The sequence below is a fragment of the Hemiscyllium ocellatum genome, chromosome 45 (genome assembly GCF_020745735.1).
Source record: "Hemiscyllium ocellatum isolate sHemOce1 chromosome 45, sHemOce1.pat.X.cur, whole genome shotgun sequence".
Classification (NCBI taxonomy): Eukaryota; Metazoa; Chordata; class Chondrichthyes; order Orectolobiformes; family Hemiscylliidae; genus Hemiscyllium; species Hemiscyllium ocellatum.
In genome coordinates, this window is record NC_083445.1 from 16403557 (window position 1) to 16430539 (window position 26983).

Here is a 26983-nt window from a genome sequence, read left to right on the forward strand (position 1 = left end):
GCACCTTTCTGGACTCAATAATGAGTTCAACAATTTTAGAGCCTGAGCACCTTCTCCCATGTCCTTACCCCAACCCCACACACACTAGGCCTTGTCATCACATTGGCTACTACCAAGAACAACCCATTACTAGCCATTAATGGTTCCTATTTGCAGCTATTCCTTCTCCCAGGCTGACCTTTACCCAGTCCCTTGTCTGCCCAACTGTGTTATCTCTCTCTGGGCTCCATTCCCACCCATAGTTTACTCCTCCTCCCTTCCCCACACTGCATTTTCAGATCACGTAACAACCTTTTCCTAGCCACACACAGTTCTGAAGAAATGTTCCTGGACCCAAAACGTTAACTCTGTTTTCTCTCCATAGGTGCTGCTGGACCTCCTGAGCTTTTCCAGCAATTCAATTTTTGATCCATAAGCCTGTGCCTTGCTCTATCTCACAGGGATATTTGCTCTTTCCTTGTGAAGGGTTATAGTCCTGACCTGCCACCAAACATCTCATGCTCAGTTGTCCCTTGTGGAATACATTCATTTTTTTAAACCTCTATCCTTTTCCTTTCTGTGAATTTCAATTGAATGTAAAAAGTTGAATTTCACATCAAGCCCCTCATTCTGCTCTGTGGAGGTGCAGGTCATCATTGAGAACAATATTCACATCTCCACTTTTAACTGCACATATGTGGGCACCAAAAGTTGCTATCAGTTTTATACAATGTCAACAATGAACTGTGATTGTTTCACCATCATTAGAGCAACCAATATCTCATCAGCCATGTCAATATTCTTCACAACCTCCTCTTTGCCTGCACACATGTCCACTTGGTATCCTAAACTTCTCCCTATAACCGCAGTGTCCAATCATTATAAATACCTTTCCGACCTTTGTAAAATTGTTCAGGCTGCATTGTTCTGTGTTGATCCTGTTTAGTTCTGTAAGATAATGAAGACATTTAAAATGTCGCTCACTGACAGGAGAAATGAGTGTGAATGCTGTAATAATTTAACATTGAGCCTTCCTCAGCCTGAATGACTAAGTGTGACACCACAACAGAGCTCAGTGTGAGCACCACCCAATGAGAGCAGAACCTGAAACAGAAGGTTATGGCTGCATTGGAACGAACACAAAACCTAGGCTGATACTCCCCTACAATACTGAGGTCATGCAGCAGAGTTGGAAAGTCATCTTTTAGAAGAAATGTTAAGTCCCTCTCCAAGGCAGGAATGTGACCTTGCTTGTGACTGACGTGTCCCATCGCAGCACATAATATCGCCCTCCCCTGAACCCAACAGCCTCCTCCCACCTGCCAGACCTGACACTGCCCCATCCCCAGCCCCACTCTGACCATTCCCCACCATCAGAGGCAACACCCACCTGAGCCTGACCTGACATCCACAGTTTCCTGGTAACCTGGAACCGCACTATATATTGTGCTCCTGACCTCACTCTCTGGTTTACTAGACCCTGTTACCCTACCAGCTCACCCAGCTGACACCTCACCTCCAGTACCCTAAGCAGCTCATCCACAAGGCATCCAACCCCCAGAACTATACCCAGCATACCACATAACCGATATAATACAGACCTCATCCAATTGGCCCCTACCTCCTTCACCTACCTGGCACCCTAACCCCTTATAACTAAGTGCTACACTATTCCCACACTTACATAAGTGAAATACTTCGCCTTTCACAGGAGCTGTCAAAGTGTCTGGTTCTGCTGCTGCTGCACAATTAATTCACAGATGCAGCCAGATTGCTGCAAAACAGGGACTGGGTGCTTTCTATGGCATGGATTCCAGTGCAGGTTTGAAACAGGAGGCTCCTATTGAAGTTTCTCCAACATGGGAGACATTGGAAAGTAAATGGGTATTTGATCAATGTCGAAAATAGGCTTTTGACTTGACTGGAACATCTGGGCCATTGTATAAAAAGGGCCGATATGTAAATGACAATCTTACAAAAGTGAATAGAGTCAGAGAGCAGAGGTATAAATCAGAGATTGAAGGGACACAGCACAATTCTTTACAGCATGAGAGTGAAGTGCTTGTCAATAACGGATAGGATAGCTTAACGTTTTAGAAGTTGTTTTGCATTCAGTACAGTCTTTACCTTGGCACTGTGCAACTGTTTTATCAGGACCAGAACATTCTCCAGTTGTTGAGCTAAATCCTTCATTACAGGGACAATAGAAGCTACCTGCCTCAAGGAATCTCCCTGACCACCTTCATGTAACTGATCATCTGCTGTCAGCTTCTGTCTAAACCTTTGTTTGATCTGTGACTCCCTGTGACCCGGCTGCTGTGAGTTTTCCTCTGAGATTAGTTTACCTGTTTCTAAAGAGAAAAGGGAGTCTCATAAAGGAGAGTCTTACAGAAGATGAAACAACTCAAGAAATATGAATCCAAAACATGTACTGATCATTAGCTAGAAGCCTGTGTCTAAACCTTTGTTTGATTTCTGTCTCCCTGTGTCCTGGCTGGTGTGAGTTTCCATCCAAGACACTGGTTTAACTGATACAGCCAACCTGTTATCTCCCAGACCAGAATGAACCTCACATGGATGTGGTGGTGTTGAAGAATCCAACAAACATTTGTTACAACTAATTATTTGGCACAAACGTTACATTCTTCAGATGCAGAATTGTCTGGGCCAATATTCTGCTGTTTCATTACAACAGAGGAGAATGGTTGTAAAATAGAGGGTTATGCTTCAAACGATCTGAGGTAAGATGGAGTGTGAGATCTTCGTACCATCAGGTCACATCCTGTGATTCAGTAATGACATCACAAGCATTTCTCTGAACGTTTTACTGACTGAGTAAAAACATAACACAGTAGTAAATCAATTTGCGAGAAACAAATCTCAGAAATTGAACATGAGCCTGCACCATGTATTGGGATGAGAATCTGATGCTCCGTAAGAGAGGATCTGTAACATGGTAGCAGCTCAATGAGTTCATCCAGTGTCAAGTCAAATAGTAATCAAATCAAAATAGAATACTAGCTATCTGTGAAATGTCAGCTTCATGCTGGATGTACTCATTATTTCTCAGGACAGCATCCTTTGACTCCTTTCCATGACCATTCATCTCCTGAGATACCAAGTCAGCGTGACACTGGTTTAACGAGTTTATAGTCCAGAATCTTGATTTAATGGTATGAAGATATGAGTTTCCCTCATGTTACTATATACCAAAGGGAGTCTTATAAAGGAGAGTCTTACAGAAGATGAAACAAGTCAGGAAATATGGATACAAAACAGAGAAGAAAGAGTCACAGCTGAATTATTCTGGGATCCATAACAGTGTGAGAGTCAGATTTTTGAAAAAAAATAAATGCATCAGTATTAAAGAATGAAAGTCTGGTGAATGTTTTAAATGGCATTTCCCAACATAATAGCCTTTACCTTGGCACTGTGTGATTGTTATATCGGTGAAGGTGCGTTCTCCAGTGGTTGAGACAAATCCTTCATTACAGGTACACTCAAAACCACCAACATAGTTGGTGCATGTTGCATTTGAACCACACGGATCTGTCTCACATTCGTCAATATCTGGAATACAAAATAACCATGAATCTCCCTGGCCACCTTCATGTACTGATCATCTGCGAGAAGCCTGTGTCTAAACCTTTGTTTGATTTCTGTCTCCCTGTGTCCTGGCTGCTGTGAGTTTTCCTCCGAGATTAGTTTACCTGTTTCTAAAGGGAAAAGGGAGTCTCATAAAGGAGAGTCTTACAGAAGATGAAACAACTCAAGAAATATGGATCCAAAACATGTACTGATCATTAGCTAGGAGCCTGTGTCTAAACCTTTGTTTGATTTCTGTCTCCCTGTGTCCTGGCTGGTGTGAGTTTCCATCCAAGCCACTGGTTTAACTGATACAGCAATCCTGTTATCTCCCAGACCAGAATGAACCTCACATGGATGTGGTGGTGTTGAAGAATCCAACAAACATTTGTTACAACTAATTATTTGGCACAAATGTTACATTCTTCAGACGCAGAATTGTCTGGGCCAATAATCTGCTGTTTTATTACAACAGAGGAGAATGGTTGTAAAATAGAGGGTCATGCTTCAAATGATCTGAGGTAAGATAGAGTGTGAGATCTTCGTACCATCAGGTCACATCCTGTGATTCAGTAATGACATCACAAGCATTTCTCTGAACGTTTTATTGACTGAGTAAAAACATAACACAGTAGTAAATCAATTTGCGAGCAACAAATCTCAGAAATTGAACATGAGCCTGCACCATGTATTGGGATGAGAATCTGATGCTCCGTAAGAGTGACTCTGTAACATTGTAGCAGCTCAATGAGTTCATCCAATGTCAAGTCAAATAGTAATCAAATCAAAATAGAATACTAGCTATCTGTGAAATGTCAGCTTCATGCTGGATGTACTCATTATTTCTCAGGACAGCATCCTTTGACTCCTTTCCATGACCATTCATCTCCTGAGATACCAAGTCAGCGTGACACTGGTTTAACGAGTTTATAATCCAGAATCTTGATTTAATGGTGTGAAGATATGAGTTTCCCTCATGTTACTATATACCAAAGGGAGTCTTATAAAGGAGAGTCTTACAGAAGATGAAACAAGTCAGGAAATATGGATACAAAACAGAGAAGAAAGAGCCACAGCTGAAGTATTCTGAGATCCATAACAGTGTGAGAGTCAGCTTTTGGAAAAAATAAATGCATCAGTGTTAAAGAATGAAAGTCTGGTGAATGTTTTAAATGTTATTCCCCAAGTAGAATAGTCTTTACCTTGGCACTGTGTGACTGTTTTATCGATGAAGGTGCGTTCTCCAGTGGTTGAGACAAATCCTTCATTACAGGCACACTCAAAATCACCAAATGTGTTGGTGCATGTTGCATTTGCACCACATGGGTCTGTCTCGCACTCATCAATATCTGGAATACAAAATAACCATGAATCTCCCTGTACACCTTCATGTACTGATCATCTGCTATAAGCCTGTGTCTAAACCTCTGTTTGATTTCTGTCTCCCTGTGTCCTGGCTGGTGTGAGTTTCCATCCAAGACACTGGTTTACCTGATACAGCAATCCTGTTATCTCCCAGACCAGAATGAACCTCACATGGATGTTGTGGTGTTGAAGAATCCAACAAACATTTGTTACAACTAATTATTTGGCACAAACGTTACATTCTTCAGACGCAGAAGTGTCTGGGCCAATATTCTGCTGTTTTATTACAACAGAGGAGAATGGTTGTAAAATAGAGGGTCATGCTTCAAATGATCTGAGGTAAGATGGAGTGTGAGATCTTCGTACCATCAGGTCACATCCTGTGATTCAGTAATGACATCACAAGCATTTCTCTGAACGTTTTACTGACTGACTAAAAACATAACACAGTAGTAAATCAATTTTGCGAGCAACAAATCTCAGAAATTGAACGTGAGCCTGCACCATGTATTGGGATGAGAATCTGATGCTCCGTAAGAGAGGATCTGTAACATGGTAGCAGCTCAATGAGTTCATCCAATGTCAAGTCAAATATTAATCAAATCAAAATAGAATACTAGCTGTCTGTGAAATGTCAGCTTCATGCTGGATGTACTAATTATTTCTCAGGACAGCATCCTTTGACTCCTTTCCATTACCATTCATCTCCTGAGATAGCAAGTCAGCGTGACACTGGTTTAACGAGTTTATAATCCAGAATCTTGATTTAATGGTGTGAAGATATGAGTTTCCCTCATGTTACTATATACCAAAGGGAGTCTTATAAAGGAGAGTCTTACAGAAGATGAAACAAGTCAGGAAATATGGATACAAAACAGAGAAGAAAGAGCCACAGCTGAATTATTCTGGGATCCATTACATTTGTGAGAGTCAGACTTTTGGAAAAAATAAATGCATCAGTGTTAAAGAATGAAAGTCTGGTGAATGTTTTAAATGTTATTCCCCAAGTAGAACAGTCTTTACCTTGGCACTGTGTGACTGTTTGATCGGTGAAGGTGCGTTCCCCATTGGTTGAGACAAATCCTTCATTACAGGTACACTTAAAATCACCAAATGTGTTGGTGCATGTTGCATTTGCACCACATGGGTCTGTCTCGCACTCATCAATATCTGGAATACAAAATAACCATGAACCTCCCTGGACACCTTCATGTACTGATCATCTGCTGTCAGCTACTGTCTAAACCTTTGTTTGATCTCTGTCTCCGTGTCCTGGCTGGTGTGTGTTTCTGTCCCAAAAATTGTTTTAACTGATACAGCTATCTTGCTAATTCTCGTACCGGAATAAACCTGGCATGGGCGTTGTGGTATTGAAGAATCCAATAGAATTGTAATACGTGCACTATTTGTAAACATTTCATTCCACTGACACCGAAGTGTCTGGGTAATTATTATGCTGTTTCATGACAATAGAAGAGAATGGTTCCAGTACAATGTCATGCTTCAAATGGTCTGAAGGTAAGAAGGAGTTTGAGATCTTTATATAATTAGGTCACCTGCTGTGATGCAGCAACGATTTCACAAGCATTTCTCTGAAGGTTTTCCTGACGGATAAAACATAACACAACAGTCACTGAATTTTCAGAAAAGAAAATCTCAGAAGTTGAACCCCAGTCTGTACCACACACAGCACGTGTTGTGCTGGAATGAGAAACTAATGCTCCAAACCAGTGACTCTGTAACATTATAGCAGCTCAATGAACTCATCATCCAATGTCAAGCCAAGGAACAATTGAATCAAAATAATATGCTAGCTACCTGCAAAATGTCAAATTAATGTTGGATTCAGTAATTATTTTTCAGTATTACTTTGATTTGACTCCCCTGCATGACCATTCACTCACTGGAGATACCATGTCACAGTGGGTATGTTACAAAGTGTATAACCCAGAGTCTCCAATTAATGCTCTGAAGATGGGAATTTCCCACATATTACTGTACAGAAAAGGGAGTCGCGAAAATGAGAATGTTCTAGAAATTGAAATAGTCAGGAAGTTTGGATACATAACAAAGAAGAAAGAAACACAGCTCAATTATTCTGGGATTCATTGCAGTGTGAAATCAGGTTGCTGTAAAGAACATATGTATCAGTATTAAAGAGTGAAAGTCTGGTGAATATTTCAGATGTTGCATCACAAGCAGAATTGTTTTTACATGGCTGTTTTATCAGTAAAAGTGTGTTCACTGGGGGTTGAGACAAATCCTTCGTTACAGGTGCAATGGAAATCTCCATTTGTGTTGATGCATGCTGTATTTGAACCACGGGTCTGTCTCACACTCCTCATTATCTAGAATTGAAAACAATGATGGATCTCCCTGACCACCTTCATGTACTGATCATCTGCTGTAAGCTTCTGTCTAACCACCTACTTGACCTCTGTCTCCCTGTGTCACGGCTGTTATGGGTTTCCATCAAAGAGGAAATTCTTTATTACAGGGCCATTTTCATTAGAAAATATTAAGCTGCTGTCTTGTAGCAAACCAAGTTATTTCAGTCGAGTTTCACAAAATCATACACTTTCGAAGAGGCCATTTGACCCATTGAGTCTGTACTGTCAAAGAATGCTTCAAATCGACACAATTCCTGCTTTCCAGCACTTGGCTCATTGCTTTGAATGCAATGATATTTGAAGTGCTCAACATAAAGAGTGTAGGGCTTTCTTAAGAAAGAAATGAGGAAAGCAAAAGAGGGTCAATGAGATAGCATGGTCAGGTAAGGTTAAGGGCAATCCAAAGAGATTCTACAAGCACTACAAGCACAATGGGTCAGTGGTTAGCATTGATGCCCCACAGTATCAGGGACCCAGGCTTGATTCCAACCTCTATGTAGAGTTTGCACATTGTCCATATGTCTGTGTGGGTTTCCTCCCACAATCCAAAGATGTGCAGGTTAGATGACTTGGCCAAGCTAAATTGCCCATAGTGTTCAGAGATGTGTAGGTTAGGGCGTTAGTCAGGGGTAAATATTGGATAATAGTGAAGGGGGCTGAGTGGGTTATTCTTTGGAGGATTGGTATGGACCTGTTGGGCCAAAGGGCCTTTTTCCACACTGTAGGGATTCTCTCTAAAAACTTTAGAGTAAGAGGAGACCTCAAGAGAGGATAGCGAAATCAAGGAGGTCATCTGTGTGCTGAACTTCAAGAGATTGGGGAGATACTAAATGAATAGTTTGTGTCAGTTTTGACTGTGGAAAAAGAAATGGTGGCTAGAGAATGCAGGAAAGTCAATATTGATGTTGTAAAACAGTTCACATTATAAAAGAGGAGTTTCTGGAAGTCAAAGTGCACTTTTCAGGGTTAAGTTGCATCTGCCACTGACCTGCCCATCCCCAATCTGTTTTTATGCTGCTGTAACTTAATACCTTCTGCTGCACAGTCACCAACCAAGCAACCAATCATCATGTCATTCGCAAACGTATTTATCATCACTCCCCACATTTTCTTGTGTATCATATATGTCACAAAAAGTAAAGGATCCAGTCATATGATCTGGACCCTGGCCTCCAGCCACACAAACAGTCTTTTGCTCCTATCCTCTGTCTCATCCCACAAAGTCAATGTTTGGATCCAACTTATCAAGTTACCCTGGATCCTGTTGGCTTTTGTATCTTTGTCACTCTCCTGTGTAGGCCTTTGTTAAAGGCCTTGCTGGAATCCATATAAATGACATTAACCTGCTATGGACCAGACCAAACAAACTCAAAATATATTAAGAGATTAACCTAGCCCTTATTTTAATGGTAAATTTAGGGTGCTGCATTCCTGACGCAATTTGATTGGTCAAGCTATTCAACATTAAGCAAAACACAGTTTATTCATACAATATAGTTAAAATACAACAAAAGAAAAATGATAAGAAAAGGAATCGGCTTAGCTGTACTCCTGTTGGAAAAGGTAACAGATTAATAGAGTAGTTAGCAACTAAACAATGATTGTTCCAATATAGTAGCATCCCATGAACATACCCCTTAGCAAAAGGCAAATTCAGAAAATAGATTGTCTCACATGCAACTCGAGCAGCAGGATGGGAGAAACCTCAGATTTTAGCTATATCCAAACATCACAAAAAATAGCTTCCACTTCTTCAAGATCTCAGCAGCAGAGTCTAAGAAACTGAGAAGCGTCGTTCTGTGAGAGCTTGACCACACCCATTCAGGCTGCTTCTATTGTTCCAGCTAAAAAAAACAAGGCTGCATAAACTGTTTATTGGCTTTCCAAATCAACAGCTCACCTTCTCTGTCCTCAAATCTCTCTTTAGAAAAGAACAAAGTAACCTCTTGAAGCCACTATATTGTCATAAACTGCACTAACCTCATTAACTCCTTGAAAAATTAAATCAAATTTGTTATGCATTGACCAACACTTGACAAAGCCATGCTTCCTATCCCTGATTATAACTTTCCAAGTGGAGATTAAATCACTCCTTCAGAATTTTCTCCAGTTGTTTCTCCAGTGACCAGATGATGATGTGAGACTCACTGGTCTGTAACTCCATGGTATATCGTGTCCACCCTTTTTGTAGAGTAGAGCCACACCTGCTGTCCTCCAGTCCTCTCTCACCTTCCCACTGGCCAGAGAGGAATTAAACATTTGGGACAGAACCGCAGTGATATCCACCCTCACCTCCCACAGCAGCCTGGGCTACATCTCACCCAGACCTGGGAATTTGTCCACTTCTAAACCCTCCAAAACCTCAAATGCCTACCCACTCCTGATGTCAATCTGCTCAGGAACCTCACAGTCCCCCTTCCTAAATTCTGGACTCACATCCTTTCTTCAAAGTGAAGATAAAGTTGAAGTACTCATTTAACACCTGACCAATGTCCTTTGGTTCCACACACAGGCCGCCCCTTGGTCGCTAATGGGCTGTAGGGGCTTTTCCCTGTTTATCCATTTCCCCTTGATGTACTGATAGGATCCCTTGGGACTCTCCCCAAACTAATGTGTCACTATTTTTTCACGTCCTCTCTTTTCTCTCTTAATTGCTGCCTTCAGTTCACACCTGCATTTTATGTCCTCCACTAAGATCTCCATTGATTTGCTCCCTGTGTCCCTATTAAAAGCTTCTGTTTTCCTACTTTTCCAGTCCTGAATATTCTGAGACATCCAGGGTTCTCTGGGCTTCTTGCTCCTACATTTCACCCCAAAGGGAACATGTTGGGCCGATACTCTCACCAATTTCATTTTGAATGCCTCCACTGTTCTGCAGTAGATTTAACCAGAAATAGGTGTTCCCACTTAACTTTGGTCACCTTCAACTGATCCAAGGTAAGATGAAGTACCGACATATAGCCCAATCAGACAAATAGAACAGTTGTTCAAGTTTTGAAGAAGAACAACACGGAACTTGGACACCAGTCTGTAGTGTGTACAACATGTACATGTGTTGTGCCAGGAGAAGATGTGACTGTTCAAATTTGGTGAGCCATGTCAGGCTAAGATTCTGTTGGTGGTGACTGCTCATCAGGAGTGTTCACCATCCAGTCACTCACCTAACCATCCAACACTCCCAGTGAGAGTGAATAGTGGGGGTTATTAATGATGCAATGATTATGTTATTGAGCTCATAATCCTATGTTCTGAGTGAATGTTCTGGTGGCATGAGACATTAATTACATTTTGAAATACAGAGCAGCAATGAGTTGTGGGGAGCAAAGCTTTTGAGTTAAATTGGCAGATGACACCAAGATGGGGAGGAAATTACATTGAGACACGGAGAGTCTGTAGACGGATATAGATAGGATGAGGGAGTGGAGAAAAACTCTCTGTGTATAATGTGGGAGTTCTTCACTTTGGCAGAAAGAAGGAAAAGTAGAAATTTACTGAAGTGGAGAATGACTGTGAAATTCTGAGGTGCAGAGGGATTTAGGTTTTCTAAGACATGAGTCACAAAATATTAGAAAGGGAGAGTTGTATTTCATTACAAAGGCTCATGGGATGCTCTCCTTCATTATGGGAGGAATTGAAAATAAAAGTAAGGATGTTCTGCTTCACTTATACAGGGCATTGCTGAGACCACATCTCAATACTGTTCACCTTATTTAAGGAAGGATGTAAATGTACTGGAGGTGGTTCAGAGGAGGTTTACCAGATTGATACCTGGAATGAATGTATTATCTTATGACGATCAGTTAGACAGACTGAGCTTGTTTCCGCTGGAATTTAGAAGAACGAGGGGTGACTTGATGAAAGTGTCGAAGATCTTGCATCGTCTTAACCAGGTAAACGTGCAAAGTATGTTTCCTCTTGTGTGTGAATCCAGAACCAAGTGACACTGTTTTAAAATTCAAGATTCCCCTTTTGAGGACAGAGATGAGGAGATATGTTTTCTCTCAGAGGATCGTGTAAGTTCAGAACTCTCAGCCTCAGACGGCGGTGGGGGCAGGGTTATTGAATATTTTTAAGGTGGAGGTGGAGAGATTCTTGTTAGACCGAGGGGTCAAAGCTTATTGGGGTAGACAGGAATGAGAAATTCGGAACAGAAACAGATTAGCCATGATCTTATTGAAAGGCAGAGCAGGCTTGAGGGTCTGAATGGTCTACGTCTGCTCCTGATCCGTGTGTTTGTTTATTTGTATAAATAGAGTCGTGGAGGAGGATTGTCAACATTTACATCCAAGTCTAATAGAGCAATAAAAGTGCTGGAAATACAGTTAGAGCCCATACACACTTCCAACTTTTATCAAAACAGGTCTGCAGTGTAACTAGCTTCTTTACCTCGGCAGTGTATCATGGTGGTAAAGTTAGTTTCTCCTGATTCACTGGCGTATCCTTTCTTACAGGTACAGTAGAAACTCCCGAGGGTGTTGTGACACTCTGTGTTGGTACCACACAGGGCCGATGATTCAGCTTCATTTTCTCCACACTCATTGTCATCTGGAAATATGATAAACAGAGTTCATAGATTGATTTTACCTTTTGGGAATTGAATGGTCTCATGAAAATGAATGGATTTTTCTCACTGTTGGTGTTCAAGAAGGAATTGGCATTTCTGGACTGATATTGCTGTGAGGTATAGATAAATTAAGATCATTTTAAGTCCTCCCTCTGAACTGTACCTCAGCTGGGAATACTATATGGATTGAGGAACATGTTGCGGTTATGTGGTACATTCTGTCTGTTGCAGACCTTTAACATTCATCTTGTGGTATGAACATTGCTGACATTCATTGGCCAGTGCAGAATGCTCTCAAGGAAGTGGTGCTGAGTCTTTGTTTTAAACCGTGTCAGTCTGCTGATGACAATGATGGTACAGACCCAGAGGTTTGACTCAGTTTGGGAAGCCCTGTACTTTAGGGAATGAAATCTGGTGCTTACTTGGTCTGACCTACACCAGGCTCCAAAGTGATTGACTCCTAACTGTCCTCTGAAGCCACTAACGAAGCTACTCAGCCACTGCAGAGTTGAAGTCGTACTCAAGGAATTGTAGGTTTCAGACCATGCCCCAGAGAGCACCACTATCACCATCTCTGGGTATGTCCTGTCCCATTGGCTGGAAAGGCCCAGCAGTGTTGGCAGCACAGTAGTACACAGTCAGGATGGCATTGTCCTGGGAGCCCTCAACATTGACTCCTGACCAGATTTAGGCACCAGATGAAGATCAAATAGACAATGGAGACTCCTGCTTAGTACCACCTCCCCTCCTCCCACCTCTGTCTGTTGAATCAGTAAACGTTCATCTTAAACAGCACTTGGAAGATGCACTGAGGGTGACAAAGGTACCCCATATCCATCAGGTTGGAAAGCCCGAATCCTTACAGAGAAGACTAAATCCTAAAAGACTATGCTGCTGGACTGGCTCTGCAGCAGATGGTGAGGGAGTCAATTCAAAGGAAATATCCACTTAACCTCATCCCCACCAATATCTACTTTACCCCATCCTCATCAATATCTGCTTAATCTCATCCTCACCAATATCTACTTAACCTCATCCCCATTAATATCTACTTAACCTCATCCTCACCGATATCTACTTAACCTCATCCTCACCAATATCTACTTAACCTCATCCTCACCAATCTGCTTGCCACAGATGCATCTGCCCATGACAGTGTTAGTTGGAGCAATGATCACTCAGTTCTTTAGATATACAGACCTCTTTTCACATGAAGGATACTGTCCATTATGTTGTAAGGCAGTGTGCTAAAGGGACAGACTTGGAAGAGATTTAACAATTGAAGACTGAGCATCTATGAGGTGCAGTGGATTATCATCAACAGCTGAATTGTACTAGAACACCAATGCAACCTCATGGCCCAGCATCTCCCCCATTCAATCATTACCGTCAAACCAGAGGATCAGCGTTCAATGGAGAGTGCAAGAAGGCATGCCAGGCACAGCACCAGGTAAACCTAAACATGAGGTACCAACCTGGTGAAGCTACAACACAGAATTACTTGTGAACCCATCGAAATAAGCAGCAAGTGATTGATAGTGATTCTACAAATGATGGATCCGATCTAAGCTCTGTAGTGCTGCCACATCCAGTCATTAATGGTGGTGGGCAATTGCAAAACTCATTGGAGAAAGAGAAACCACAAACATCCTCATCTTTGATTACTGAGAAGTCCAGAAATCACTGCAAAAGGTAACAGTGTAGTATTTGCCACAATTTTCAGCTAGAAGATCCATCTCACCCTCCTCCAAAGGTCCCCAACATCAGAGATGCCAGTCTTCAGCCAAGTTGATTCATTCCATGTGATGTCAAAATGTCGAAGGCACTGGATAGTTCAAGGGCTACGGGGCCTGACAATATTCTGCCAATTGTACAAAAGACTTGTGTTCCAAATCATAATATGCCCCTCGGCAAGCTGTTTCAGTCTCGGTATAACACTGGCATCTGCCTGACATTGTGGAAAGTTGCCCAGATATGTCCTGTGTACAAAAAGCAGGAAATATCAAACCCAGCGCACTACTGTCCTATCACTTGGGCCAACTCTCTGCTGGTTGAACTGTAACTGGCCCATCAGAAAATGGTTGTGGTTGGTGGAGGTCAGTTACCTCAGCACCAGAACATTTCTGCAGAGTTTCCTCAGGGTAGTGTCCTAGGCCCATCCTTCCCTCCATCATAAGCTCATGCTGAGGTTTGCTGATGATTGCACAACGTTCACCATCATTCTCAACTCCTCAGCTACTGAAGCTGCTCATGAAGATTGGGTTGCTTAAAGACCATTAACATTCATACCACAGAAATGCCAGATAATGACCATCTCTGACAAGAGAGAATCTAACTCGCTCCCCTTGACCTTCAGTGGGATCATCATCATCATCATCATCATCACTACATCCTACGAGCAGCATCTTGGGAGTTACTATATTTCCATGCTGTAGGGGATCTGAGCAAATCTAATTGTATAAACTGAACTGGACAAAACAGTCCATACATACACTTAGACCAATCTACACTCATGCCCACACAAATACACACTCTCTCACACTCACAACCCCCAATCCAGACACACACACACACACACACACACACACATACACTCTCACACTCATAACCCCAACCCAGACAGACACACACACACACACACACACACACAAATATACATATACGTTTGTGGGGTGAATTTGTACTTGCAGAGTTGCATTGTACTTTGCTCAAGAACTGCATGAATTCATGTAAAACTCTGTTACCTCACTTTTTAGGTGAGAATCGATCTCAAAGTCATGGCAGAGACAGAGAACACAGGGGGCTAACACCTTCAACATGTTGTCTAGCTAACACCACTTGTTACAGTTAACCTGAGAATGCGACTTTTGAAAAAGGTTTTGTGATTTAAAATGAAAGAAGTGAAACTATCGTGGTATTCGAACAGATGAAAGAGTCAACAGACAATCAAGGTATTTTTCAATGTATAATTTCAATTACATCACACTGTAAACTTTTGCTATACATTCTGTGCCTTACAATTGTGTGCTCGACAACCACCTGATGAAGGAGCAGCGCTCCGAAAGCGAGTGTGCTTTCAATTAAACCTGTTGGACTATAACCTGGTGTTGTGTGATTTTTAACTTTATCCATTCTGAGGAAGGGTCACTCGCCCCGAAATGTTAGCTCTGATTCTTTCCATATTTGTTGCCAGACCTCCTGAGCTTTTCCAGCAATTTCTGCTGTTGTTTCTGATTGACAGCATCTGCAGTGTTTTTGGTTTTAAATACAGTGGACACAAGAGAAAATCAGAGGTTGGGAATTCTCTAGTAAGTAACTCACCTCCTGAATCCCCAAATCCTGTCTACCGACTATAAGCCACAAATAAAGGGTTTAGTGGAACTCTCTCCACTTCCCTGGATCAGTGCAGCTCCAACACCTACTGAAGGAGTAAGATTCCATCTTGAACAAAGCAGACCACTTGATTGATAACTGCTCCAGCACCTTCAACCTTCACCCTCTTCACCGTAGTTGTACAGTGCCAGAAAATGCACGACAGCAAATGAGTCAGTCTCCTGAGACATCACCTTCAAAAGCCACAACCTGTCCACCTAGAAGGACATGGGCAGCAGATACATGGGATTACCACTACCTCCAAGGCAACTACCATTCTGATTTGGAAATATATCTCCATTGCGTCAAAATCTTGGAACATTGCCCTGAACTACATTGTGACTGACCTTGCATCAAATGGACTGTAATTGATCTCACTCCCACCTTCTCCAGGGCAGTTAGAGATGGGCAATAAATGCTGGCCTTACCAGTGATGCCCTCAATCCTGTGAATGAATGTATAAAAGAAATTGTCTCCTGACACTACCACAATATTGCATCCGTGTCTCAAATTGCATTCTCTGAGGGAATGGGCTTGATGGGCTGAATATGAGTCGAGAGTGTGGTGCTGGAAAAGCACAGCAGGTCAGGCAGCATCTGAGGAGCAGGAAAATCGATGTTACGGACAAAAGCTTGTCTTCAGGAATGAAGGTGTACATCCCCACTGTACATCCTCAGAGGAATAAACCAACTGATCCCACATGGACTCCGGACTACATTCAGACCATCACAGTTTGGGTCTGAACAGAGCCAGTACAGACAACAAATTCAAAATCTCCAGAAACGGTTCTCCTTCTGGATCCTCGGCTCCACACTCGCTGCCATGCAATGCCAGCTTATCTCTCTACAGTCAGCCGTGCCTCAACTGAGGGACACACTTTCTCAGAACTGCAAAGGACCCCTGCTATATGACATCCTCAGAAGAATTCTCCTCTACATTGGGGAGACAGGGCGCCTATTTGCAGAGCACTTCAGAGAACATCTCTGGGACATTCACACCAACGAACCCCACTGTCCTGTGGCCGAACACTTCAATTCCCCCTCCCACTCCACTGAGGACAAGCAGGTCCTGGGCCTCCTCGATCATCACTGCCTTATCACCTGCCGCCCGGAGGAAGAATGCCTCATCTTCAGCCTTGGAGCCCTTCAACTCCATGGCATCAATGTGGATTTCACCAGTTTCCTCATTCACCCCCCCCCCCCCCTCCATTTATCCCTGTTCCAACCTCCCAGTCAGTACCACCCTCATGACCTGTCCTACCTGTCCATCTTCCTTCCCACCTATCCACTCCACCCTCCTCTCTGACCTATCACAATTACCCCCACCTCCATCCACCCATTGTATTCTCAGTGACCTTCCCCCCAGCCCCACCCCTCCCTCCTATTTATCCCTCCATCACCCAGGCTCCCAGACTCAATCCTGATGAGGACTTTTGCCCGAAACATTGATTTTCCTGCTTCTCCAATGCTGCCTGACCTGTTGTGCTTTTCTAGCACCAGCCTCTCGTCTCTAATCTCCAGAATCTGCAGTCCTCACCTTCACCTTGATGGGCTGAATGACCTCCTGCTGACCCTTTTCCTGGCATTGGGAAGAACATGATGGTACTGGTTACAAACAATAAATTTCTCCTTTGGCGAGAGAGACTTATGTTCAAAACATGAAAGAGGGAATTCCTTTTAGATTCAGTGACATGAAACCCATCATTGGTGCTGCAATTTTCATTGGTTCCCCTGCTTGGAGGATTCAACCCAGAGCTACTTGCTCAGTGGCAAGTGCACTAACAACTGTACCATAGGCACTTCCCTGACAAGGGATCAGGAATCTCTTTATTCCACTCAGCAAAATGAACCACCTTACACTTCACCAAATGTCACTCCGAAAGTTTGTTAATAGAAATAAACTTTTTAATAAGCGGCCCACATTCTTTATTGTACATCTCCAATTTGGTATCAGGTATAAATATTGAAAATTTCCTATGTTATAATCAGTATTTCTCAATTTGAGTCCTCCTGCTGCCTAGTGGCCATTATTGGAATTAATATCAGCGGAAGAAAGGAACAGAAATTTAGTCTCCATGCCATGACTCACCAACACATGTCCTGGTTGTTCCAAGATAGAATCCTTTGCCACAGTTTATGGCTTTGGTTTTCCATGAATCCCATCCATTGGTGAAGAAGATCACTGGGAGGAAAAGAAAACTTCAAGTATTTGATAAAAGTTCACAAAAAGTCCTGTTCACCCACCACTCCATTCCTTGTTTATGGCTCGATTGTTTGCTCTCTTAACCTTCTCCAACCTGATAAACCCTTGAGATCTGTAATCTCCTAACATGTAATAATTGAGCATCTCCACATTCCTACCCTCCACCTTCAGTGACTGTACTGAGGGGAGGTTACACCCTTGGTTCTGCAATTCCCTCCCTAAACCTGTGTCTCCTGCTTTAACACTTCTCAAAATCTATCACTTTGGTCAAAAATTTCACCACACATTGTAGCATTTCCTTTAGGGCCCCAGAGTCAGTTTTACTTTGATTGCTCTCCTGTTGTAGCATTATGGGAATGGATATAATGTTGAGAGCTATATCATAACGCAACAGAAAGATCTCCAATCACAATCAAGTGGCTGTGGAGAAAGGGTAAAATAGTCTGTACTAGTGAGAGATGTACTTACAGAGAATATTATTAGGTTCAACAGAGTGAATCAGAGAGTTTACAGAACTTATTAGATCAGGCAGCAGCCACTCAGAGATTAGGGGAAGCCATTATAGTGAACAACGTACCAGAGAATTCAGGATAGGCATCGGATCAATGTGCAGAATAGAAACCAGAGCCACAAGCCTCATGGCAAGACAAGTCACTTGAGACATCTCATGATGTAAAGGGTGCAATATCCATACAAGCTGGTGTTGTGCACTGTTTCACACTTGTCATTGATCAGCTCCTTTCATTTAGACACAGACAATAATAAAAACATCAACGCTGAAATGTCAGGCCTCTTTCCAACTTGTCAGCATCAGACATCCTCATCACAGAATCAGAGAGGTTTTATGGTCCAAAAAGAGACCATTCGATTATCATGTCTGCATCGTTTTTTCAAACAAGCATCATTGCTTCATGTCAATCTCTCACGCTTTTTCCCCATACTCTCGCACATTATTTCTAATTCAGCTATTCATCTAATGCCCTCAATTGAACCGGCCTCCACTACACTTCCTGGCAGTGCATTCCATACCTTAACTAACTATCACCCAGACTAAGTGTCTTCTCACAAGTTGTGTGGATTTGCTGTCCACTGGCCCTCCCAATGTGCCACAAATCCAGTTGTAGAAGACATACTCCAATAATCTGGTGTTCCAGTCCATTTCTCACAGTGGTTGAACAATTTGAGACTTTTCCTAATGAACCTTCTCTGCAAACTTTTCAGGAAAACTGAAAGAATTGCTGAGAAAGACCAGCGAACTGTTGACTTAACTGAAGCAAAGCTGGATGAGAAGCTTGATCAATTCAAACAGAATTCCTGGATATTATCATTGCTTTAGCCAGGTGAAGGCTGACTCAGATTTGATGAGCCTTCCCAGAGACAGATGTAATTGCATTGGAGACAGTTCACAGAACGTTCACTAGATTAATCCGAGAGATGAAAGGCTTGTCTCATTTGGAGATATTGAGGAGTTCAGGCCGAGACATGCTAGGCTTTGGAATAATGAGAGGTGATCTAATTGAGGTATGTAAGACATTAAAGGAGATTGACAAAGTAGACATGGAATCGATATTCCTCCTTGTGGGCCAATCTAGTCCAAGAGGTTATAGTTTTAGACGAAGGGGTGGCCGATTTAAAATAGAGTTGAGGAGGAATTCCTTCTCTCAGGGACCATGAATCTGTGGGATGTACTACCTCAGAGTGTGGTGGATGGCAGGACACTGAATCAATTTAAGAAGACAATAGATTTTCAATTAGTAACAGGTTAGAGGATTATGGGAGTTGGCAGGAAAATGGAGTTGAGCTGAGACGAGAGCAGTCATTAAATGGCAGAGCAGTCTCGAGCAGCCGAATTGTCTACTCCACCTAGTTATGATATTTCTAGATGAGGGGAAGAATTAAAGATAAGACAACTACCAGGCCAGCTCTTGCAACATGTATTTCACACATTAGCAAATGGTAAAGAGCCTCTTAGTCAGTTCCAGAAGATAGACCAGAAGCTGAGCCCAAGCAGGACTAGCAATGAAGAATCATTTTGACCGTCTTCCAAAGACAAATTGATCGTTGAGTTTCATTTTGTCATTTGCAGTGCAAGCAATTGTGTGGTAATGTCAAATAAAGACCACTGGAGGGAAATGTTCAACCTTATTACCTGAAAGAGTGAATGAAATTACTCTGCACAAACTGTTGTTCCCAAGTTGATAATGAAGTTTGCAGTTATTTCAGCACAAATTCACAACTATTTATGATGGATTCTAATTTTGTTTTCTCTATCCAGAACTGCTCTTACATGCACATGAACAAATGTTTTTCCTTCAGCAGATCACCCATGTTATTTTTTCATCAATTAACTGGTGAATCACCCATATTCCTGACTGAATAATTTACGTGCAAAGCCCATTGAGGGCAATACAAACCATCGAAGGTGAGGGGGATGTAGGGAGAGGGGAACGGGTGGTGGAATTTAAACATAGGATGACAACAGGCAGTGGAAAAAGCTAGATGGTTCAACAAGCCAGCCCTACATCTGAGATATCTGGAACACCAGGAGAAGAATTGAAATTTGCGCCAGAGGTGGAGGGGTTGGTTAAGAAGATGTTGAGCACACCTGCTTTCATTGCTCAAACCTTTAAATAAAGGAGTTGGGATGTCATGTTGAGGTTGTACAGGATATTGGTGAGGCTTCTTCCAGAGTACTTTAAGGAAGGAGTGGTCTCATAAAAGATTTCCAAGGATGTTGCTGGGAATGGAGGGTTTGAGTGATAAACATAGGCTAAGATGGCCATGGATGATGGAGTGATTAGGGCTTAGCAGCAGGATAGTGAATTATTTTAGGTAAAAACAATGACTGCAGATGCTGGAAGCCAGATTCTGGATTAGTGGTGCTGGAAAAACACAGCAGTTCAGGCAGCATCTGAGGAGCAGTAAAATTGTCTTAGTCATAGAGTCATTAGTCCAACTGCTGATCAAGTTTCTCAAAGATTTTAAACTAGTCACACTTGCCTGCTCATGTAACTGTCCAAATATTGTTTACATGTTGTAACTGTACCTGCATCTATCACGCCCTCTGGCTGATTACAGGTCGATCTGCTATAACACATGTTTCATCAACACAAATTCACCGGAATATGATTGATGAATGGGGGACACTGTTCGCTGCGATGCAATTACATTGCCAAAATTTAAACGCTAATTCTAAACCCATGAGGCATGAGGAGGAGCCGGTGTTGATCTGGGGCAGACAAAGTTAAAAATCACACAACACCAGCTGATAGTCCAACAGGTTTATTTGGAAACACTAGCTTTTGGAGCGCTGTTCCTTCATCAGTTGGGTGTGGAGGTGATACACCATAACCACCTGATGAAGGAGCTGTGCTCCAAAAGCCAGTGCTTCCAAATAAACCTGCTGGACTATAACCTGGTGTTGTGTGATTTTTTTTAACTATTTCTAAAGTGTGATTTTTGTACAGCGCAAACTGTTATGTTATGGAAGAACAGACTGTGTGCCACATATGAACCACCCTTATATTACCTGCAGACAAAGGTCAGCTCACAGTCATCCTGAACAGAAGGGACTACATAGAGAAAGCCAATGCACTACTCGCAGACACCAACACCTGCCAACAAGTGGCGCTAGACCCAACCCCACAACTAGGAAACAAAATTACATATCTCCAAAGAAAATTACACAATTCCGGACAATTAAACAAGATGAACTTCCAGAAAGTGAAACCCGACGGGACCAACACCCCATGATTCTACGGACTACCAAAAATCCATAAACCAGGAGCCCCCCTCAGACCCATAGTCTCACTACCCGGAATACCAACTTACAGACTGGCCAAAGAACTACACGCAAGACTGAAATTCCTAGTAGAAGAGTCACAGCACTCCATCCACTCCACCCAGGAATTCCTAAAAATCATCAAAAACACCAAAATAGAGGAAGACGAAGCAATGATCTCATTCGACGTAACAGCACTGTTCACCTCCATCAACATCGACCTGGCAAAGGAAACATTTACCACACTTTTAGAAGAGACCATCACACACACACCAACCACCATCAATCACATTACCAACAAAAACATCATGACGCTAGTGGATCTGTGCCTCACCACCCATTTCACTTTCAACAACATAGTCTACAAACAAACCAATGGCACACCCATGGGATCTCTGCTATCAGGATTCATAGCAGAAGCAGTAATGTAAAGGCTAGAACAAACAGCCCTACCAACCATCAAACCAAAAATGTGGGTCCGCTACATAGATGACACCTTTGTCATCACAAAACGAAACAAGGTAGAAGAGACATTTAACATCACCAACAACCCTCTCACAGGCATAAAGTTCACAAAGGAGGAAGAAACCGAACACAAACTCGCATTCCTGGACGTCACAGTCGAAAGAAAGGACAACGCAGAACTACAAACCTGCGTATACAGAAAACCGACAAACACTGACCAAGTACTTAACTACAGCAGCAACCATCCCAACACACACAAACAAAGCTGTATCAGGACACTATTCCAACGAGCCACAACACACTGCAGCACAGACGAACTTCGGAAAACAGAGGAAAACCATCTATACAACGTATTCAAGAAGAACAGATACTCAAAAAATACAGTGCGCAGATTCCTCAAGAACAAATCACGACAAGCAGACCAAACACAGCCAGAAACCCTAACCACCTTACCATACATCAAAGAAGTTTCAGAAATGACAGGCAGACTACTAAGACCCCTCGGAATCCTGGTAGCACACAAACCCACCAACATTCTTAAACAAAAACTAACAAACTTAAAAGACCCAGTACAACCCATGGACAAAACCAACATCATCTACAAAATTCCATGCAAGTACTGCCACAAACACTGCTTAGGACAAACAGGAAGAAAGTTAGCCACCAGGATACATGAACACCAGCTAGCCACAAAAAGACACGACCCTCTGTCCCTCGTAGCCCCACACACAGATGAAAGAAACCACATTTCGACTGGGACAACACATCTATTCTAGGACAGGCTGAGCAAAGACATACCAGAGAATTCCTAGAGGCCTGGCCCTCCAACCACAGCGCCATAAACAAACAAGTAGATCTAGATACCATCGATCAACCCCTCAAAAAACAAAGAGGAAATGACATCACCACAAACCCCAGGAACCCCATCCAGGAGAAAGATATAAATAGAAAGCAGGAGACAACAGCTTCGCTTCACTTGGAGGTTGCCACTGATGATGTTACCTAGCCAGGTAATGAAACATCTGGATATCAAACCTACAGCTCAGCGAGCAAACCTACACCCTGAACCACCCTTTGTGTGAGAAAGTTGCTTTCCAGGTCCTTTTTAAATGTTTCACCTCTCACCTTAAAATTATCCACCCGGGTTTTGAACTGACCGTTGCCGTTTAACTTTTTGAATCGATGCCCCTCATGATTTTATAAATCTCTATAAGGTCACCCCTCAACATTCTATGCCTCAGCGAAAAAAGTCCCAGCCTATCTTGCTCATCTTTATAACTCAACCCCACCAGTGCTGACTGCTGCTGGTTGTAATCATTGCTGTCCTGTCAGTGTTGCTCTGGGGAGGTTCTGTTCAAGTTTCACTGAATTAAATTAGAATCTACGGCACAGAAACAGGTAACAGGTAGCTAGTCAAGGCTAGCATTTATACTCCAAATTGGACTATGCTGTACATGTTCTAGTTGTCACACTGGAAGGATGTGGAGTCTTTGACATTGGTACGTAGAACATACGACATAGAACAATACAGCGCAGAACAGGCCCTTCAGCCCTCGATGTTGACCTGTGAACTATTCTCAGCTCGTTCCCCTACACTATTTTAAAATCATCCATGTGCTTATCGAAGGATTGTTTAAATCTCCCTAATGTGGCTGAGTTGACTACATTAGCAGGTAGGGCATTCCACGCCCTTACCACACTCTACGTAAAAAACCTGTCTCTGACATTTGTCTTAAATCTATCACCCCTCAATTTGTAATTATGCCCCCTCATACAAGCTAACATCATCATCATAGGAAAAAGCCAGAGGAACTGGTGGAGGTGAATACAATAGTAATGTTTAAGAGGCATCTTGGCAGATATATGAATAGGCAGGGGATAGATGAATATGGACCGTCTAAGGCAAAAGCTTTTTACTTTAAAAAGGCATCATGTAAAATGCACCTTGGTGGGCCAAAGCTCCTGCTCCTGCACTGTACTGTTCTTTGTTCTCTTTGTTCTTTGTTCACCCCAAAATTCTTACAACATTTTACTTCGAACACTAAATACACTCTATCCTGTGAATGAACCGAGCTGAGCTGAGAACACATCAGCGTTCCTGCTGGACATCCATTCTTTCCAACCATTGAAATTTCCCATTCAGTACAGTTTCTGTTCTAGTGTAATATAAAAATACTGAGACAGTGAACCCCATCTGATTCCTTGTACTCACCCAGGAGTAAGTAAGTTGTTCCTAATCTCATGACTTTCCGCCCGCAGTATCACCAGAGGAAATGCTTCAGCAGAGCTCTCTCATGCACTGAGTGAGTCTGAGCACAACCTCAATATTTTTATACATTTTACATCATCCACATGTGCAGCCACTGCAGTGGAGGAAGTTGCTTCGTGCACTGTAACAGGAGCTTTATTGTGAAATTAGACATTATATTTTAACAGGGAGAAAGTAACAGGGACTGCAGATGCTGGAGATCAGAGCTGAAAATGTGTTGCTGGAAAAGCGCAGCAGGTCAGGCAGCATCCAATGAACAGGAGATTCGACGTTTCAGGCATAAGCCCTTCTTCAGGATTGAGGAAAGTGTGTCCAGCAGGCTAAGATAAAAGGTAAGGAGGAGGGACTTGGGGGAGGGGCGTTGGAGATGCGATGGGTGGAAGGAGGTCAAGTTGAGGGTGATAGGCCAGAGTGGGGTGGGAGCTGAGAGGTCAGGAAGAAGACTGCAGGTTAGGAAGGCGGTGCTGAGTTCAAGGGATTTGACTGAGACAAGGTGGGGGGAGGGGAAATGAGGAAACTGGAGAAACCTGAGTTCATCCCTTGTGGTTGGAGGGTTCCTAGGTGGAAGATGATAACCGTATTGTTATGGTCTGGCAATGGAGGAGTCCAAGGACCTGCATGTCCTTGGTGGATTGGGAGGGGGAGTTGAAGTGTTGAGCCACGGCATGGTTGGGTTGGTTGGTCCGGGTGTCCCAGAGGTGTTCTCTGAAACGTTCCGCAAACGTTCGGGTGCAGCGGATGCAATAGATGATGGGTGTGGAGGTGCAGGTCAATTTGTGGCGGATATGGAAGTATCCCTTGGAGCCTTGGAGAGAAGTAAGGGAGGAGGTGTGGGCGCAAGTTTTGCATTTCTTGCAGTTGCAGGGGAAGGTGCTGGGAGTGGAGGTTGGGTTGGTGGGGGGTGTGGACCTGACGAGGAAGTCACGAAGGGAGTGGTCTTTTCGGAACGCTGATAGGGGAGGGGAGGGAAATATATCCCTGGTAGTTTTAACAGTTTATCAGTTAACAGTTTAACAGTTTTAATATTTTAACAGTTTATCAGACGACATCAGTGCAGTTTGCAGCCCTCTATATATGAGCAGCTCCAATTTATATCTAAACAATAACTTGCACATGTTTATGATGGACAGGAACTGTACTTGTCATATTTCACTAGAGAGAACAGAATCTTCCCAGGGCCTGAATGAAATGGGCTATGGTGAGAAATCTGGAGGATTTGAGTGGGAAGTCAAGGGCAATGTTTCTAGATGTGACAAGCAACAAGTTGTATTTTCTAATGTAGTTCTGAACCTTGAGACAAGATTCTCATTAATGATCAGCAAGAAGGCTTTAATAGACAATAGATAATAGACAATAGGTGCAGGAGTAGGCCATTCTGTCCTTCGAGCCTGCACCACCATTCAATATGATCATGGCTGATCATCCTTAATCAGTGTCCTGTTCCTGCCTTATCTCCATAACCCTTGATTCCACTATCCTTGAGAGCTCTGTCCAACTCTTTCTTAAATGAATCCAGAGACTGGGCCTCCACTGCCCTCTGGGACAGAGCATTCCACACAGCCACCACTCTCTGGGTGAAGAAGTTTCTCCTCATTTCTGTCCTAAATGGTCTACCCCGTATTTTTAAGCTGTGTCCTCTGGCTCGGCACTCACCCGTCAGCGGAAACATGTTTCCTGACTCCAGAGTGTCCAATCCTTTAACTGGAAACATTGCTCATTCTCACCCCCATCATTATTTAATCTTATCTCATAAATTGACAGCTTCCTTTTCTCCCATCTGCCAGATAGAAGCAGATGCTGTGAATTCTCAAAGTGAAAGTCTGCACAGTTCCCTGGCAACTCCAGCTTGTTCCTCTCGAGCTCCATCTTGGCAACAAGATCTCAGACAGCTACCACCCTGAAACACCTGCTACTGCAAGGACACTGCATTATATCCAGCTGATGGACTGGGGCAGCAAATAACACTCATTTGCTATTAGTGTCCACTCACACTGTGCTCACTTGGATGCAGACAGTATCACTTACCTTGCTTTTTGCCTTTTTGTGTTTTGACACTTGAACCAGATCTCAAAGGCTAACAGTACTGCTCTCTTGCCTTGTTGTGCGGCACAGGCATACGAGTTCCCTGATTGGGGCTATTAATCACGTCCGTTCAGGGAGCCCAGGCTGACAGGTAAAAAGACACTCCGCAACACTTTCTGACACTCTGAGAGCTGGCTCAGAGGGATTTGAACCAATGTCAAGGAATTTCCAGTGATGGGAAACTGGCCGCTGTGGAGTTATCTCAGTGACAATGAGAGTGAAGCATGTTTCTGAAAGACCTCACTGACAACAGTTTCTGAGCTGGGGGAAGCATTTCTAGCAAGATGCCATTATTTGGGAAGCTTGACTCATTCGACCCTGCCATCAACAACTGGGCACAGTATGTTGAAAGAATGCATCACTTCTTTCCGGACAAATGACACTGGGACAGATGGAATGCAATGAGTAATTCTCCTGACAGTTTGTGGACCCATAGTTTTTTCAGTTATTCGGAGCCTGACTTCCACTGAGGCACCAGATACAAAAGCATTTCAAAAGCTGTTTACACTAAGCCTCCTATAATTCTGAGATGCTATCATTTTGACTCAGCAAGTCGAGAACCAGGGAAATCCGTAACAGGATTTTTGACAAGGTTAAAAATGCTTGGCAGTGCAAGTGACTTTGGTTTTAACCTGGGATGCTGAGAGACCATTTGGTACGTGGGATTGATGATGTGACCATACAAAAGCACCTACTAGCTGAAACCCAGTTGGACTTCAAACCTGCACCACAACTGGCTTTATCATTGGAAACTGTGCCAAGTGGAGCACATGAGTTACAGGGTACTCCGATGGAAATGGACATGATCGCCAGTCTAACTACGTTTGGGGAACATCACTTGAGTGAAGACAATTGCATAGCCTCAGGACATATCCTAAACAGAGGGACTCTAGTTCAGCCCACAGCACAACCCCAAATCAAAGCCAAGC

The 26983-nt window shown here is 42.9% G+C and overlaps 1 protein-coding gene across 1 annotated transcript in view; it reads right to left on the reverse strand.

Annotated features, from left to right (window-relative positions):
* LOC132835874 (adhesion G protein-coupled receptor E3-like) overlaps nucleotides 1-26983 on the reverse strand; it is a 72483-nt gene that overhangs the window by 25512 nt on the left and 19988 nt on the right. The window contains exons 3-8 of the mRNA XM_060854972.1: nucleotides 17344-17436; nucleotides 11706-11864; nucleotides 5953-6099; nucleotides 4767-4913; nucleotides 3403-3549; nucleotides 878-927 (exon numbers count right to left, since the gene is read on the reverse strand). Coding sequence (XP_060710955.1) covers nucleotides 878-927; nucleotides 3403-3549; nucleotides 4767-4913; nucleotides 5953-6099; nucleotides 11706-11864; nucleotides 17344-17436 — 743 coding nt within the window. The remainder of the gene's footprint in view (nucleotides 1-877; nucleotides 928-3402; nucleotides 3550-4766; nucleotides 4914-5952; nucleotides 6100-11705; nucleotides 11865-17343; nucleotides 17437-26983) is intronic.